Source organism: Camelus ferus, chromosome 9 (assembly GCF_009834535.1).
Source record: "Camelus ferus isolate YT-003-E chromosome 9, BCGSAC_Cfer_1.0, whole genome shotgun sequence".
Lineage (NCBI taxonomy): Eukaryota > Metazoa > Chordata > Mammalia > Artiodactyla > Camelidae > Camelus > Camelus ferus.
In genome coordinates, this window is record NC_045704.1 from 20796718 (window position 1) to 20813806 (window position 17089).

The window sequence follows — 17089 nt, forward strand, 5'->3', positions numbered from 1 at the left end:
CCCACCCAATGACTGAACACTGAGGGTGGCCATTTCTGTCCATGGGGACTCTTCTGATGGACAGTTTTTGCTTCAGACCAGTTAGGCTGGTTGACACTTTGTCAGATCTGCATATTGGTCTAAGGCTCTCCCTGCCCAATCCTGTTAGCTTCTCGCCCTTTCCTTCCACAGGGGTCATATCTGTATCATGGTCTGATGGCTGTGTATTTCTGATCTCACTTTTTCCTTTTATCTTTCATAGATGTCACCTCTAATAAATCTATGACACTCCCAACTCCATCTCAGCATCTCCTTGGAGGACCCAACAGACACACAGCAATTACTTTTGGATTGGTTAAATCCTTTTGATGCTTTTATTTAAGCTCTTTTATGGCAAATCTTGCAGTCTCTAATCGATGGCTAATCTAGCCCCATTTATTAGATGTGACCTTTCTAAGGAATCTCTCTAATGTCCTATGTATTAACAAGTTCTCTCCACTCTGGCTGGAGGGAAATAAAATGATTCCTGGTGCAGTAGGCTATGGGAATTGTTTGTCTCACAACACCGTGGTAATTGTATTTTTCTTAGAACGTGTCCTTGCCTGGTCTCATAAGCTTTCAACACCTACAAACGTGCAGATGTGTATTTAGCCAAAGACTCAAGTGGAACCTTTTCCAGATTTGGGGAACTCTTTCCCTGCATAGCTCCCTCTTTTGGGGAAGTGTGTCCTGCAAATTCTAGCCACCTCAGTCTCCTTGAATGCCAGTGTTGGTCCCCTTAAGTCAATAAAGTTGTCAAGTGTTTTTTGGATTCCTCTTTCTGCACTGCAGTTTGGAAGTTGCCTTCAGATGAAAGCCTGGAATGAGGTAGGGTGCATCTCATTTGTTTTTCTTCTCTCAGGAATCCAGGCCTGTGCTGCCTGTTGTTCAACATCTTGTCCAGTTTTCTAGTTGTTTCCTGTAGAAGTATAATTCTAGACTCTGTTACTTCCTAAGGGTTGGAAGCACTAGTCTTGAATTATAAAAATGCAGACCCAAATGGCTTAATAATGATTTTCATCAAACATTTAAGGAAGCAATAATACCAATCTTGCACTAATTCACTAATTCCATAAGAAAACAGATAAAGAGGAATCACCCCTAGTTTGATATGGCTGACACAATTCTGGATACAGACACTTCTCAGTGACATTACAAGAAAACTATGGACCACCATCCTTGGTAAAATCATGCATTAAAGCTTACTAAAATACTAGCAAACCAATTTCAGCAATCTCTAAGAAGGATAATGCATCTTGTCCAACTGGAGTTCATCCTAGGAGCCCAAGGTTGGTTTAAAATTCAAGTTAACCAACGTAATACATACAGAACAGATTAAAGAAGAAACATCATACAATCATGTCAACAGATGTAGAAAAAATATTTGTTAAAATAAATATCCATCTCATAATTAAAACTGTCAGAAAACTAGGAAAAGAAGAGAACTTCCAGAATCTAATAAAGAGCACTTATGAAAAACTTACAGTTAATATTAAGCTTAGGAATGGATTATTAAATGGCTTCCTTCTAAATTTAGTGAACTGCTAAGAATGCTCAGGCTTACTATTTCTATTCAACATTGTACTGTAGGTCCTCATCAGTACCACAGGGTAAGAAAAAGAAATGAAAGCAATAAAGTATGCAAATGTAAAAGTGAAATATCTCATTTAAAGAAGGCATGTTTTATATGTAGGAAATCTAAAGGAATATACCAAAACAAAGAACAACAGCAACAACAATAAAACTTAATAAATCAGTAATGCAAAGTCAGTATCTAGAAGTCAATTGTGGCTACATATATTAACAAGCTGGACAAAGAAAATTTAAAAATCCTACTATCTACAATAGCACCAAAAATATGAAAAGCTTAGAGATAAACTTAATAATAAATGGATAAGACCTTTATACTAAAATAATAAAACACTGTTTACAGGAATTAAAGGAGGTAACTAAAATTTTAAGATATAGTATAGCCATGGACTGGGAGACTCAATATTGCTACGATGTTAGTTCTCACCAATAAAAATCCCAGCACTCTATTTAAAGAAACAATAAGTTTATTCTAAAATGTATTTGAAAAAGAAAATGATCTGGAATAGCCAAAACAATTTTTTAAAAAGAAGAAAGTAAAAAGGACTTACTCTGACATCAAGACTTTATTATACAGCTACAATAATCAAAGGCCAGGTGGTACAAGCACTAGGACTTAAAATATATGAAAGGAAAGAATACTCTAGAAATAAACTGACACAAATACAATCAGATAATTTTTGATAAGATCATCACAGCAATTTAATTCAATTCCACAAGTGATGGGACAAATTGATATCTATATGGAAGAAGATAGACCATCAGCCCTTACCTCATATTATAAACAAAACTTAACATGAGATGGGTCATAGAACTAATTTAAAAAAAGAAAGCAAAATATACATATCATTTTTAGAAGAAAATACAGGGAACTATCTTCACAACCTAGGAGAAGGCAAATATTTGAGAGGTCAAAGAAACAATGATAAAAGAAAAAAAATTATAAACTGGACTTAAGTTAAAAACTTGTGCTTATTAAAAGACACCATTAAAATGAATCATCAAGCTACAGACTAGAGGAAATATCTGCAATACCCACATCAAACAAAAGAATTCTCTTCGGAATACGTAAAGAATTCCCATTATTCAAGGAAAAAAAATCCATTAAAAAAGGGTAAAACATTTGAACAGACACCCCTGAAGAAGATATAAAAAGCACCTGAAAAAGTTCTCAATATAATTAGTCATAAGAGAAATCTAAATTAAAACTGCAAAGATAAGACTACCATTCTTCAGAATGCTACTTTGGAATGACCAAAATGAAACTACTGATAACACCAAACGTAGAGGAGAATGTGGGGCAGTCACATTTCTCATACATTGTTGGTAAAAGTTTTAAATAGTATGGTAACTTTTAAAAACTGGCAGCTTCTTAAAAAGTGAAATAAACCTGCCTTATGAATGAGCAATACCAACTGCTAGGTGTTTACTGAAGAGAAATAAAAATAAACCTCCACAAAAAGATTGTTACAAGAATGTTCACAGTAGCTTTATTCATAGTAGCCCCAAAGTGGAACATTTCAAATGTCTATCACAGGAGATATGTACACAAACTAGTGTATTCATACAATTGAATACTATTCTACAATTAAAATAAACTATTTAAGTATGCAAAAAGATGTATAAATCTGTGAGACATTAAGCTGAGTAAAAGAAAGTAGATGTGAAAAAGGTCCAGAATGGACAAAACTAATCTATGCTGGTAGAAATCACAGCAGTGATTGCCTTAGTGAGAGGGGCTGACTTGGAAGAGGCCTGATGGAACTTAATGGGTTAATGGAAGTGTCCTTCATCTTGATTAGTGTGAGAGACACACGGGCTTATATTTCTGCCAGAAATCAAAGAACTTTACACTCAAGATCTCTATGTACATTTATTTACAAAGCACAGAGTGGATTCTTGGTAAAGTAATAGCGGCCAATTGCTCTACAGGCACAAGGGCCCACAAGGAGAGGATTTACATGGGGAGTGTTACTCAAAACTAAAATTCAGAATTTACAGGCATGGAAGTCAGTCATGTATAGGCCCTTCAAAGATCTCAGGCCTTTAAAAATAAATCCTTAATAAGATGGCTACTATCAGAAAAAAAAAAAGACAAAAAGAAAATAAGATGTGGAGAAATTGGAACCCTTGTGCATTGTTGGTGAGAAATGTAAAATGGTGCAGCCACTATGGAAAACAGTATAGCAGTTCCTCAAAATATTAAACATAGAATTAATGTGTGATCCAGCAATTCTACTTTTGCATGTATACCCAAAAGAACTAAAAGCAATGACTCAAATAGATATTTGTATACCCATGTTCACAGTAGCATCATTCATAGTAGCCAAAAGATGGAAGCAACCAGAGTGTCCATTGACAGATGAATGGACAAGCAAGAGGTGGCACATATATATATTATATATAATGGAATATTATTCAGCCTTCAAAAGGAAGAAAATTCTGACACATACTACAACTGGGTGAAACTTGAGGGCATTACACTGAGTGAAATAAACCAGTCAGAAAAAAGACAAACACCATATGATTCCACTTACCTTAGGTACCTACCAGTAGTCAAATTCATAGAGACAAAGCAGAATGGGGGGGTCAGGTATAGCTCAAGTGGCAGAGTGCATGCTTAGCATGCACAAGGTCCTGGGTTCACTCCCCAGTACCTCCTCCAAAAAATAAATAACTAAACCTAATTACCTCCCCTCCAAAAAAAAAAAGAAAAAAAAAGAGACAAAGTAGAATGTTGGTTGTCAGAGGCCATTACTCTTTAATGGGCATAGAGTTTTAGTTCCGCCAGATGAAGGGTTCATTAGTTGAATGGTGGTGACAGTAGCACAACAATGTAAAAGTACTTAATGCCATGAAACTATATGCTTAAAACGGTTAAGATGGTAAACTTTATGTGTATTTTACCTCAATTAAAAAAAAAGATCTCTAAAAACATTCAAAGGCGTTAACTACCTAAGTCCACTGGACTTTATCTATACAGACTCACCTAGGTAACTACGACTTGGAAAAATTCTCCCTGTTGTCCATAGTTCTTTTCCTTGTTCCAACTTGCGGATCATATCGGGCTTAGTCATGTGAAAGCCTGAAAATAAAAAATAAGACTCAGTGTAAGCTGTTAGGTTTCAAAAGTATTGAATTTTTAAAATTTATTTTTATTTTTGGTATATATATATATTTTTATTGAAGTATAGTCAATTTACAATGTTTTGTCAATTTCTGGTGTACAGCACAATGCTTCAGTCATACATGAACATACATATCAAAACTATCGAAGAGAAAGATACAGCCTCAAGGTGGCAGACAAGGTACACACGAACGTCTTACCAAAGTTAGGCAAGTGAGAACATCACTGCGCTTTCTACTAACAAAAAGGGATTCATCCCCTCTGATCTTTGAAATTCAAAGTTCCACATGTTTCAGAATTTCTTGAAAGGAGATGCGTAACATTGAAGGATTCAAGGAATTTTGCTTACCCACAGAGACGAAGTGACAATAGTTTTCCAACATGACATCCCTGTAGAGGGCCTTCTGAGCAGAGTCCAGTTGCTGCCACTCCTCCTGGGTGAAGTCCACAGTCACATCCTTGAATGACACTGATCCCTGTAAGGGCACACTCTAGTTCATCCTAAAGTAATTGGAATGAGTGAGAACTAGACATTGGAGACCATGTTTAGTGGTCAGAATAGTTTTTTACTTTGTGTTTTGTATTGCAGAAAACTTTCTCTGAAAATATATTCATCTATATTTACTTATTATCTCATGCTAAAAATATATGAGCTCATACTATCTGCCTTGAATGTGGTTGGCTGCTTGGTGCACCAAAATGATTAAAACCCTGACCTTGCTTATAAGAAGTTACAAGCTAAAAGAGAGGCAAAATGTAAATACATACACTCAATAGATATTACAGAAGCAATGACAGAATTATGTACAAGGGAATATTCTACAAATAAAGAAAATTTCATTTTGTATTCCAAGACTTCATTGAGGACATAAAAAATTTGTACTCACAATGAATTTGTTTTATAGGACTACATGACACTGGGTTTTAAAATTCATGGGGAGAGTAAAACCAGTTAGCAAATTCAGGAAATAGCAAAAGGTACAATGTGTTAGGAAAGAGTCTTTGAGCTGTAAGAAGAAAAAGGTATATGGAGGTAGGCAGTGGGCATATTTATGTGACAATACTGGATTTTTTTTTTTCCCCACAGAGCAGTGGTCTTAAAAATGTCCTGAGCACATTTCCAACACATTGCATTTATTTGTAAATCATCAATTGGCATTAATGGCAATCCACTTTCTTAATGATCACCATTTTCAAATGTAAACTATTAGTATTTTCCTTCTTTTCAGTACATTCCATTGTAATGCATACCCTACTTTGGGCCTGCTGCTTTATGGAGTATAAATAACAAGAAGAAATGTTAAATCAGCACATGTTATGGGACAAAATTTGTACTTTAGAGGTAATGCTCCTGAACACTAGAGAAGGCCTGAGGTGTGTTAGGTGGGAAAGACAACTGAGTAACCCCTGTTAGAGATGTGTCCTAGATTAAGGTCGTATTAGTGGTCTAGACAGGGGACAATTGGTTGCTACATGATGAGTTTCATAAACTGGTTGTAGAGTGGAAGAAAGAAAGGCAGAGCTCATCTGCCTAGCAAGTGGGTAGGTGCTTAGAGTGAAAAATGGAAATAGGAAACAGAAGGAAGAATAACTGGATGAAAGGAGGTAATGAGGTAAACATTGGACATGTACTTGAAGTGTCTATGGAACAGACAGGTGGTGATTGATGTTGGAGATTAGATATATGGTTCTGATGCCCTGGACAGAGGTCTAGGATGGAGAGAGGTTATCTCAGAGTCATGAGAATCAGATCAGTATAAACTCTGTAGTGAATGTGACTGTGCACAGAGAAAAACAGACAGGGAAGAGAAGCAGTTAGCATCTGTGGAAAATTGGTCAAGACTGGTAGATGAAGAGGAGTTTTATGAGAAAGATAAGAAAACCAGACAGAGTACCACCTTGGATTCAAGAATAGAACATGTCAAGAATGGATTAGCATAAGCGTCTCCGTCTCCTGCACCCACATACAAAAATTAGAAGAAACTAAAAAGATAAGAATAAATCTATAGCGCCACATTGGAGAGGTTTCCACTGGCAGGGCACAGTTTGTAGGAATTGCTGGCAGACATGCATAAAACATAAGGACCAGAGAGGAATGTAAAATCTCAGTTTTCTGTACAAGTCTGCAAGCAAATCTCTGTTCTAAAAACCTCACAAAACAGGAAGTCTAATCACAAAATAACAATGTGATCTACCCATTCTTCTTCCCACCTGATCACTACAAAACCTTGGTCACTGGAGATGATCAAGGTTTTTCGATGTCTGCTTCTTGACTCACAATTTAGATCTCCAATCAGTGTCTAGACAAGATAGATTCATTCAAGTATTATATTCCCACTTAAATCAAGATAATACATTTCTGTTTCAGAAGTATTTTTTTTTAAGACGACTGAGGAACGAGATGGTGAATGATAAACGCAATCAATATGTGAACATTGGCTACATCTAGAAGGTGCACTTGGGGAAGGCTTATGTTTATATGGTTGGAATAAGAGAAACTGGGAACAGGGCTGCAACTAGGAGGAGGCAGGTGAGGCACCTACGGTACAAAATTTAGGGATGGGCAGCCCTGACAGTACTCAAATTTTGTACCTAGGCCACTTGCTTGCTCTACTGGAGACCAGCATTCTATCCATGTCTGCCAGCAGTTCCTACAAACTGTGGCCTGCCAGTGAAAACCTTGCTGGAAGCAAGTTCCAATATCCAGAAAATTTAAGGCTAGGGAAGCAAATGTTCGTGTAACCTAAAACCAAGTTATTTCAGTAAGAAAGGAAATATCATCTCACCTGAGACATGGCTTTAAGAATTTGCCTTCTCTTTTGAGCTCTCCTTTTGGACAAGGGAAGAGTCCTGAGAAGGGAGAGATGGGAGGATATAGAGCCTTGTGAATCCATATTTGACGTAGATCTCCCAGAATAACTCAGTGTCTGTGTTAAATCTGTGTCAACTGTCACAGTTTCAGCACTTGCCTACTCTGTGGACCCCACACAAATTCAGGATGGAGATTAGTGAGAAAATAAACAAATCCTGCTCCCTTACCAACGCCAGAAACCTGGTTTCGTGGTCAGGTAGATATCTGTTGTAACTTGGAGAGAGGGAACACTGTGTTTTCCCCCTCTGTAGCTGTACCTTCCATCTCCCATGGAAGACAGATTTATCATACATTTCCAAATCATTCTTCATGGATTTTCTGTGAATTTATACTGTCACCAGCAGTGCATGACAATACATCTCTCCATCCTATGAATGCAGTTGACAATAACTTCAATTTCTGCCTACCAGATGTATAGTATAGTTCTAATTTACACATTTCTTACTATGAGTATAAGCTCCTTTAATTTCTTTTCTGCGATATCTTAGAGTATGTCTATTTTTCTCATGTTTATTTTGTAATTGGGTGACATTAGCTTTTATTTTAATTAAATAAATTAACCCTTTAAGTTGCAAACAGTTTTTCTCATTCATATATCAGTGTTGAAAGTGCTAGTTGTGAGTAAAAATTGTTTGCTTTTTCCTGCATACTACCCATGGAACGCTACTCATTTCAGCGTATTGGTTTTAGTTCATGTAATGTTTCCCTGTGATGAATCCCACCATCTGGGAATTATGAGATCTTATCTATTCCTTTCCAATACTCATACCTCTATTTCATATGCTAAACTGCTATTGAGTTACAATTTTGGAGGCAGGCTTAATGACCACTATTCAGAAAATCAAATCTTACATACCCAACTAGCGGTCATACAGTTTCTCAATCACAAAACCATCACAAATCGTAACAGTAGGTTACAAACACGCAGAATTACATTCAATCACTTCCTTCAGAAAAGCACCATCCCGCGGCACCCACATGCCATTCACAATCTCAGACAGCACATTTCATAATTTCATGCAAAGTCACAAAAACCACAGCACAAACCGTTTAGCTTCTCTATCGTCACCTGCGGTGTCAAACACGATTCACATACAATCTGAAGAGAGACACAGGCAGAGGAATCCCCACGCAGCAACAAGACTCCGTCCACTTTCACACACAACCAGCCGCAGCATCCCAGAGAGTAGGATGCACCCAAAATGCAGCAGGTTGGGCACAGGAGGCCGTCTCCATTTGGTACACACACACACTGTACACACACACACAACACCCGCTGTGTGAGGCCCCGCTCCTGGCAGTGTAGCTTCCTTGGGGTCAAAACAGACAAAACCTCCCCTAGGAAAACTCGCTCCAGGTCACAGTCGTTTATCACCCTCAGGGTCACGCCCACGGACCACGCCCGAGGCCCCCCTCGCACAGATCTGTCTGGTTCCTACGGGCCCGGTTCCGGTTCCCTCCTCAGAATTACCAGGCCCACTCGGACTCTCGGCTTCCTCCCCGGACTTCCCACCGGGTCCCGCTTCTCTAGTCTGCCCTCCAGGGCTAGAGATCCCACTTCCCGCTTCCTGGTCAAAGCCCCCAGGACCTACGAACCTCACCCCGAGCCGAGGCTCAGTCGACTGCGCCTGCGCACTCCCGCGTGGCTGGCGCTCCCAGGAGTCCACGGGGCGGCGGGTTAGGAGCCGCGCGGTCCCAGCTGCGGGCGGTCGGGTTTGCTCGTGTCAGCGTCCGCGCTTTTCCGGTTTTGACTGCGTTTCTCACAGGCCCTGGGGACTAACGAACTTCGGCTTCTGGTTCATTTTCCGCTAGCATTGAGATCACAGTTTTCCGTGTGGTGAGTTGAGCTATCCGGGTCTGAGTGCGGAAGGAGCTCACTGCCGCAGGCCTGGAGTTTCCCAGGCACGGATGCGGCGGGTGGAGGCAAGAGCCTCAGGCGGATGTGAATCACCTGCTGAGGAAGGTGATTGTGGGTGTGTGTGCGATTGTGTGACTGCGTCAGTGTAAGATGTGACTATGGGAGTGTGTGTGTCAGGAAGAGAGGGAGCGCGCGCGCGCTTGTGTGATGGGGCCAAAATGTGTGCGTGGTGAGGAGGCCCTGACTGGTCCAGATTTGGCTCCTAGGACAGAGTGGGGGCGGGGCCTTTTTTAGGACCTTGGTCGGCGGTGACTATAAGGTGTACACTGTGACCGAGTGATCCTGTTAACAGCATTATTGTGACCGACTGGAGGAGACTGACCAGAATTAGCCTATTGTGGCTTTTTTTTTACTTTCAGGAGGATAGAGCTTCACGTTTGCAATTCTGGCGCTGAGGTATCAGTAGACAAGAGCCCTGTGTGACTCAATGTGTGTCTGTCAAGACTCCGAGGGCCTTGTCAAACAGAGGGCCCCAGTTCTAAAGCATGGCCCTTGTTGCCTTCATCATTGCCCCCCTATACCTGTTGTCTAGACTAGTGTTTAAAACACAGTAGGCATGCAGTACGTTAAGTGTAGCCTGTTTTGGAGCTAGTTGTAAATTCTGTGGTTTCTTGGAATTTGTTGTACTGGGTTTTCTTTCACTGCTTCTGTGATTTCACTTTATAGCCACGCTGCACAAAAATGGCTGTCAAAGAGAAGTTGAATATTTGAGACCTAGAATGAAGGTTCCAACTTAAAAAAAAAACGCATTTCTCTGTTTATTATGGCGATTTTAGAGCTGGAATTGCCCTCAAGGTAGGGTCCTTTCCTCCAGAGATTCCTCTTGGAAGCTCTGTGGGGGCAAGCTGCAGCTGCATATTACAGATCTACAGCATTTTCATAGCTTTGTTGACAGTAAATTGCTGTGAACCTAGAAGCAGATTTCAGTCCTAGGCTTCAGTGAACCTGACTTTATGATACAGGGAACGGTCAGCAGTGTTCCAGTCTTTCTCATACTTCCATTGGGCTTATTTATTACTTTGTTTGGTGTTTTGGTAGAGGGAGGTAATTAGGCTTCTTTATTTATTTACTCTTAGAAGAGGTACTGGGGATTGAACCCAGGACCTCATGCATGCTAAGCATGTGCTCTACCACTTGAGCTATACCTTGCCACCACATTGGGTGTATTAATTTAACGTGGATGATGGAGGATTGTTAACGATGAAGAATGTATTCTTATTTAGCCTGTCTGGGTATAAAAGGCCTGGGAACAGTGGCTGGAAATAGTAAGTGCTTAAATTAAAAACTGCTTAAATTAAAAACTTGCTATTATGTGCATATGCTAAGGCCTTCCACATTCATACATAAGAAGCAATGAAAATTACGAAGTTAATTGTAATGGGCACCTGTAAGTAAGACCAGATGCTCAGATGGTCTAGAACAGGGATTCTTCACCTTAAATGATTTGCTTTGCTTTGAAATTATATACCAAATTATTGTATTTTTATTTTATTAATGCATATTTTTATTGTAGAAAAAGTCAACAATTTTGAGACTATCAAAGGTGTACATGAACCACTTGCCTGGAACCAGTAACTTAGACCTGGAAGTGAATTTTAGGAGGAGTTTGTCCCAAAATAATTTCCTGTATTATGTAAATATAAAGTTAATCACTTTAGAGTCAAGTTATTAATATTATATCAATAATAAAGAGATTCTAATATAAAATGTAAAATGCAATGCTATGCAGTATTCATGTTTATGAATAGAAGTACTCAACTGCTAAATTATAAATCAATTTCTTTATTATAATGGTATTTCTTACCGATTTTTCAAGGATTATATCCAGTATGATCCATTAACTGGTCATTCAGTAGAGAACGGCAATGATAAAGCCGCATTTATTAAGCCTCTACTATGAACAAAGCACTGTTTAGTCTAAAAGTGTCATGTACCTGAATTGTGCTCATTCACAGGCGAATCGTAGCATGGAAAGTGTTTCACTACATTTATGAAATGCAGTAAAAGAAGGTACAAGGCTTGGTAGGTTTATTTATTTCAGTCACACTGGCTTTAGTGCTAGTACCTGTCATTTTGCCAGTCTGCTCAGTTTTCCTAGTAAGTAGAAGATAGCTCTCCCTACAACACTTTTTTCAAAAATACTCTAAAAAAAAGGAAGTACATGTTAATTCCTGATGATGGAATTAATGCAGTCTTGTTGAAAAAGAAATTAGTAATCCAATTTGAACTTACAAAATAGGAAGTTAAAAGTACTCAAAATTTTAGCATCTAGAAATAATCACTATTAACATATTGGTGTACATTCTTCTAAATTTTTCCTTATGCCTATGTTTATATGATTTTGGTTTTTTTCAGAAAAAAAATCACACGAATTAATCATTTAAATGAATAAAGACCTCTCTGACTTTTAGTTTGAAGAAGGAATTGAACCCAATCAATGATTTGTTATATTTTCTTGTATGTAGCGTCAAAGGATAAAACTAAAACAATTTAGTTACCATGTTTGATGTCTTTAATTCAAGGGAAACAACCCATGGATTGGAGGAGTAGAGTCCTCTGAAGCAGTAGAGTATTCTTCCCAAGGGGTTTTGGGCAAGAGGATTTTATAGAATGTGAGAAGAGGCAACAAGGAAATGGCATGATTGGCTCCGATGTCAGAGATTTCCTTATGAGACTAGCGGGCCCTATTTCCTAGGGTAAGGTAGGCTAGCCAAAGCTGAGTTGGAGGATTGTGATTGGTGTGCACTAAGTTTCCTATATAGGTGTTTCTTGTAACTTCAGTTTAGCTTTGTGATGTGGGCTGGACCGCTGAGCTGGCCTCCATTTTGTGGATCCTGATACACAAATTACCATTATCAGTAGGAATAAGAAGGAAGTGACAGTGGTATCCAACAACCGATTTGATAGACCTTTTGCTATTACACAGATATCAACTTATGCATTTTATTAGGAGATCAAATTGTCAAGTAAAGCTACTTAGTTAAGTATTTTTTTTTTTACATATTTTGATAACTTTCAGAAGACAGCACTAGTATCTCAAGACCAGGTAACTTAGGAGACTTCATTTTATAAACTGCTGACAAGGATGAGTTTATAATGATGTGAGTAGTTATAATTATGCAGTTATAAATAATGCAGCATAAAAGGTAGGGTTAACAAAAATTGAGTTTTTGTTAACATTTTCAATTTGTTACTCAAGTGGTCATATTGTCTGAGCTAGTTTTATGAGGCGGAATGATGTTTGTGTAGTTGCGGTCCTCCTTTTCTTTCTGAAATTCTCTGTGGGTAACATTGCTAGTGAAGACTAGTTACATTTGTAAACTGTGTTCTGTCGTGTACAAGCATGATAAGGACGAGCAGTAAGAAGCTCAAATGTCCTTCTCAGAAAAACAGAACAGAGAGTATCCTTTAATGGTAGTAGATTACAGGATATGAAATTGTCTCTTCATTATCAGTTAAAAATAGATAACATTTTGTTGGTTTTTTTGTTTTTCACTTAATCTTGACAACTCTTTGAGGTACTAGCTATTATTGTTTTTCTCACTTTATTTATAAGGAAATCTAGGCAGTACAGATGAAATACTTGGTAACAGACACAATAACTTCAGAGCGAAGATTGACATACGGAAAGTTTAACTACAGAGCTTGCTCTTATTTGTGACAGTATATAACCTCGCAATAATTTTAACCTGCCTGTCTTGCTTATTAATTCATTATAAATGTCTTTCCTCAACATTTACTATGAATTAAGGTAACCACCTATAAAACAAATATACATATGAATAATACATACATATGAACAGTGGCCATGTATTAATCTTAACATCTTTTTGAAGAATAGCTTCCTTTTTACAGAATTTTTAAGTGCTTATTTATATTAATACATGGCCAGTCTTAAATTAAGAAGTAATTTCAAATAAAAAGAGAAACAATACTAATATAAGGCTTCATAATTTTCCATTTTTCTTTTTCTGTTTATATATGCACACATGTTACAAGCAAAATGACATTATGTTTATGCATTATATTTTTAAAACTATTGACTATGTTTTGAAATATTTTTCATACTTTTCCCCAGTTTTATTGAGATATCATTGATCATGTTCTTAACTATACATTTTTTTTATAGCTTTGCATTTAATGACTACCTTTTTTTCCCCAACATCTTTGTGAAATTCATGCTGTTGCATGTAGCAGGTACTTTTTCTTTTGCTGTATATTCCATTATAGGATGTTGCACAGATTAGTTATCTGCTAGTCTGTTGTTGGAAATTTAGGTTATTTCTAATTTTTCTTTTAGAGATACTGCTGCTATGAACATTACTGTACATGTGTTTTGTGGACAAAAGCATTCATTTTTGCTGTGGAGATACATAGGAGAAGGACTGCTGGGTTATGTAATATATTTATGTTTAGTTTTGTAGACACTGATGAACAGATTTCCAGTGTGTAATGCTTTCACAGCCACTGCATGAGAGTTTTAATAGTTAAGTGTAATATTGCAGTCTTTATGATAACCACTAAGAAAATAATGAATGACACTATAAATTAATGAGGAAAACTAGAGTAATGAGATATTTAATTAATACACCAGGAGGTAAGAATGGTGGCACAAAAGAGCAAAGAAACAGAGGGGACACATAAAAGCAAACATTGATGTATTCAACATTATTTGTAATTAAATTTAATGAAAGTAGATTAAGTCCAATAAAAAGAAAATTGTGGTCAGGCATGATGAAAAGAACAAAATCAGCCATATGCTTTAAGCAGCTGACACACATTAACTATACTGACACAGAAAACTTGAAATACCAAAGAGCTATAATGCAAATACTAAGGGAAAGTTGGTGTCTCTATATGAAGATCAGAAAAAAATTTATGAGCGATAACAGGGGGATGTTCCACAATGATAAAAGTTGAAACCTAGAAAGAAGATATAGTAACCATGAATTTGTATATACTTAATAGTAGCTTCAGGATAAACAAACCAAAGATTAACAAAAGAAAAAGATGAACTGACAAGTCCACAGTCATTGCTGAAGCTTTCAGTATACCTTTTGATAAGTGTTAGAACAAGGGAAAAAAAAAATCATTATTACAGATAGACGTTAATAGATGACCTAATTGACATCTAGAGAACACTAGATCCAACAACTGGAGAATATACAGACCCCACTTATTGAAATTTGCAAACTGCCTGACTTCTTTACTTTTTGTGTTCTGATCTGCTGAACAGGGAGATTAAATTAAATTATAGAGCACTGATGAAGACTAAATAGTAAGGTTTACAAAGCACCTATCAAATGGCGTTCTTAGCAAATATTTGTTTTCAAGCTGCAAGAGGCATGAACTTACTTTTCTCCAGCCTGGATGCTGGTGAGAGAGGTGGTAAATGATGCTACAAGGAATCAGGGGAGTTGACTGTGATTAAGAAACGGGAATTGCTGAGCTGGAGGATTCTGGGCCTTGTGTTGGCTGGGGGCAGGCCTCCATGTGAGCCAATGCTGTTTTGCAGTGGCACTGTTTCCTGCTTTTGTGTGTGGGATGATCAGGCATTCCTAGTTTCTGCATAACAAACCACCCCCAAGTTAGTGGCTTAGCTTTAGAACAATGATAACATTTATTTTAATCATTAATTTGTTCATTGGGCAGAACTTTATGGCGACAGCTAGAGTATCTGCTCTGTGTGGTTTCAGCTGGAGTAGCCCGAAGGTTGGGGGCTGGAATCACGAGAAGGTTTGGTGGTTGATGCCGGCAGTCGGCAGACACCTCAGCTGGACTGTGGCTGGAATATCTAGCTGTGGCCTTTCTGTGTAGATGCTGGGATTCCTAACAACAAAATGGTTGGGTTTCAGGGTGAGCATCTTGAGAGTGAGTTGTTAGTAGGAAGCTCCATTTCCTTTCTTAACCTAGCCATGGAAGATACGCAGTGTCATTTACACTGCACTCTTGTTCATCAAGAGAATCACAAAGGCCTGTTTTGTTTTAAAGGAAGGGAAATAAACTCCACTTCTTGACAAAGTGGGTGAGTGGCAAAATTCTGGAAGAACATACAAAATCTGAAATATTGTGGGCCTTACTGGAATTAACAATACGTGACGGTCCCTGAGGCCACAGAGGAGGTTTAGGTGTGGATGGTGTCTTCCCTTTGCAGGCCTGGAATGTGGAATAGAGGGAAAATATCTTCCCACTCTCAGGTCCAGGCGAGTATGAGCAGAGTGGAAATGGGCCAGAACCCTCCTGCTAAAGTGTCTGGATCCTGTTTTCAGACAAGAGGACACTGCTTGTTGTCTGTGCTTGTCTATTGTATTTCTTGTGTGTGGAGGGTTTGGATTTGCCCAGAATTCCTCTTACCTCTGTTATTTTCTATGTATGTTGACAAGGTATTTTTACAAACAGGAAGACAGAAGGAAAAAGCTCATATTAATGTGCATCAGTCTGGGAGCTGAAAGGTGTATCTCATTTTACAGCTGACTTTTCTTTTCCCAGTTCTCACCTCTGTGGTCTCTGTGCTTCTCTAAGAGGGAAACCTTGAAGAGTATTGACAAGTACTCAACCATTTTTAACCATGGCTTTGGTAAGTTGCTATTTCTCTCTAGTTCTTGAATGTAGTTAAGATATATTAGATTATGTGAGCATTTCCTTATTTTGAAATGTCCCATGTAATAGATATCTAAGAAGCTCTCCCCAGTCCCTCCCGTATCAGTGGAGTATGATGCCAAACAGCCCCAGGTGGTCCTGACGGATCCTTCTATTCTCCCTTGATACGTAGCATCTCCTGTAAGTTCAGCCTTCTTTTAAGAAGAATTATGGCGTAAAATTGTATTCCTTGAGGAAGAGATATTTGACCATCCAAAGAATAGCAGAGGGATGATTAAGAGAAGTTGGTCCTATTTGATTACTCATGGAAAAACTTGGAATTTCTTAGTATTTGTCTAGGAAAATAGAAGATTTAAGACATAAAATATACAGTTGGCAGCTGACTGTCCTCAGTGTTGGTATGTGTTGAGACCCCATGTTTTGTAAGGCTTTGAGGATTGGTTAAGAGTAAAATTGGGATTTGCATACAGAGAGATCAGGAATCTACCTTCGGAATCAGTCATGGAAAGATGAATATCAGGAGAAAGATCTGTCATGTATTTGAAAAGACACACACACACACACACATAATAGAGATCTACCTAAGAAGCTGTATACACAGGATGGACTATAGTGTAGCTATTAAAAATTTACTAAATAATTTGGCATAAGAAAGTGTAGTGCTTAGGACGTATTTTTAAAAAATAGTCTTATACACATTGCCAGTAGGTACATGAGAAGATGCTCAGTATTGCTAATTATCAGGGAAATGCATATCAAAACTACAATGAGGTCTTACCTCACACCAGTCAGAATGGATATTAAAAAGTCCCAAAACAATAAATACTAGAGAGAGTGTGGAGAAAAGGGAACCCTCCTACAGTGTTGGTGGGAATGTAATTTGGTGCAGCCACTATGGAAAACAGTATGGATACTCCTTTAAAAACAAAAAAATAGACTTACCATATGATCCAGCAATCCCTCT

General features: G+C 38.0%; 2 protein-coding genes and 1 long non-coding RNA gene across 6 annotated transcripts in view; 2 read left to right on the plus strand and 1 right to left on the minus strand.

The window, feature by feature from the left end:
- LOC116666048 (translation initiation factor IF-2-like) overlaps positions 1 to 783 on the plus strand; it is a 407644-nt gene extending 406861 nt beyond the window's left edge. The window contains exon 2 of the mRNA XM_032488042.1: positions 242 to 783. The gene's annotated coding sequence lies outside the window, so the exon portion shown is untranslated. The remainder of the gene's footprint in view (positions 1 to 241) is intronic.
- Positions 753 to 9342, minus strand: LOC116666049 (zinc finger protein 382-like). Of its 4 annotated transcripts, none has more exons than XM_032488044.1 (4): positions 7522 to 7555; positions 5085 to 5211; positions 4598 to 4693; positions 753 to 937 (listed from the first exon to the last, which is right to left on the minus strand). In XM_032488044.1, exons 1-4 carry the CDS (start codon positions 7528 to 7530, stop codon positions 927 to 929), a joined length of 243 nt encoding a protein of 80 aa, XP_032343935.1. In that variant the 5' UTR covers positions 7531 to 7555; the 3' UTR covers positions 753 to 926. The 4 variants fall into 4 exon arrangements, with proteins under 4 accessions (XP_032343935.1, XP_032343937.1, XP_032343938.1 ...); XM_032488046.1 differs by lacking the exon at positions 753 to 937 and adding an exon at positions 9209 to 9342 and having other exon boundaries at positions 4228 to 4693; positions 7522 to 7585; XM_032488047.1 differs by lacking the exon at positions 753 to 937 and adding an exon at positions 9204 to 9341 and having other exon boundaries at positions 4228 to 4693; positions 7522 to 7585.
- Positions 9304 to 16772, plus strand: LOC116666052. The gene is made up of 3 exons (XR_004322908.1): positions 9304 to 9444; positions 16015 to 16102; positions 16195 to 16772. It is a non-coding gene; the product is annotated as an uncharacterized LOC116666052 (long non-coding RNA).
- The last annotated feature ends 317 nt before the right edge of the window (positions 16773 to 17089 follow it).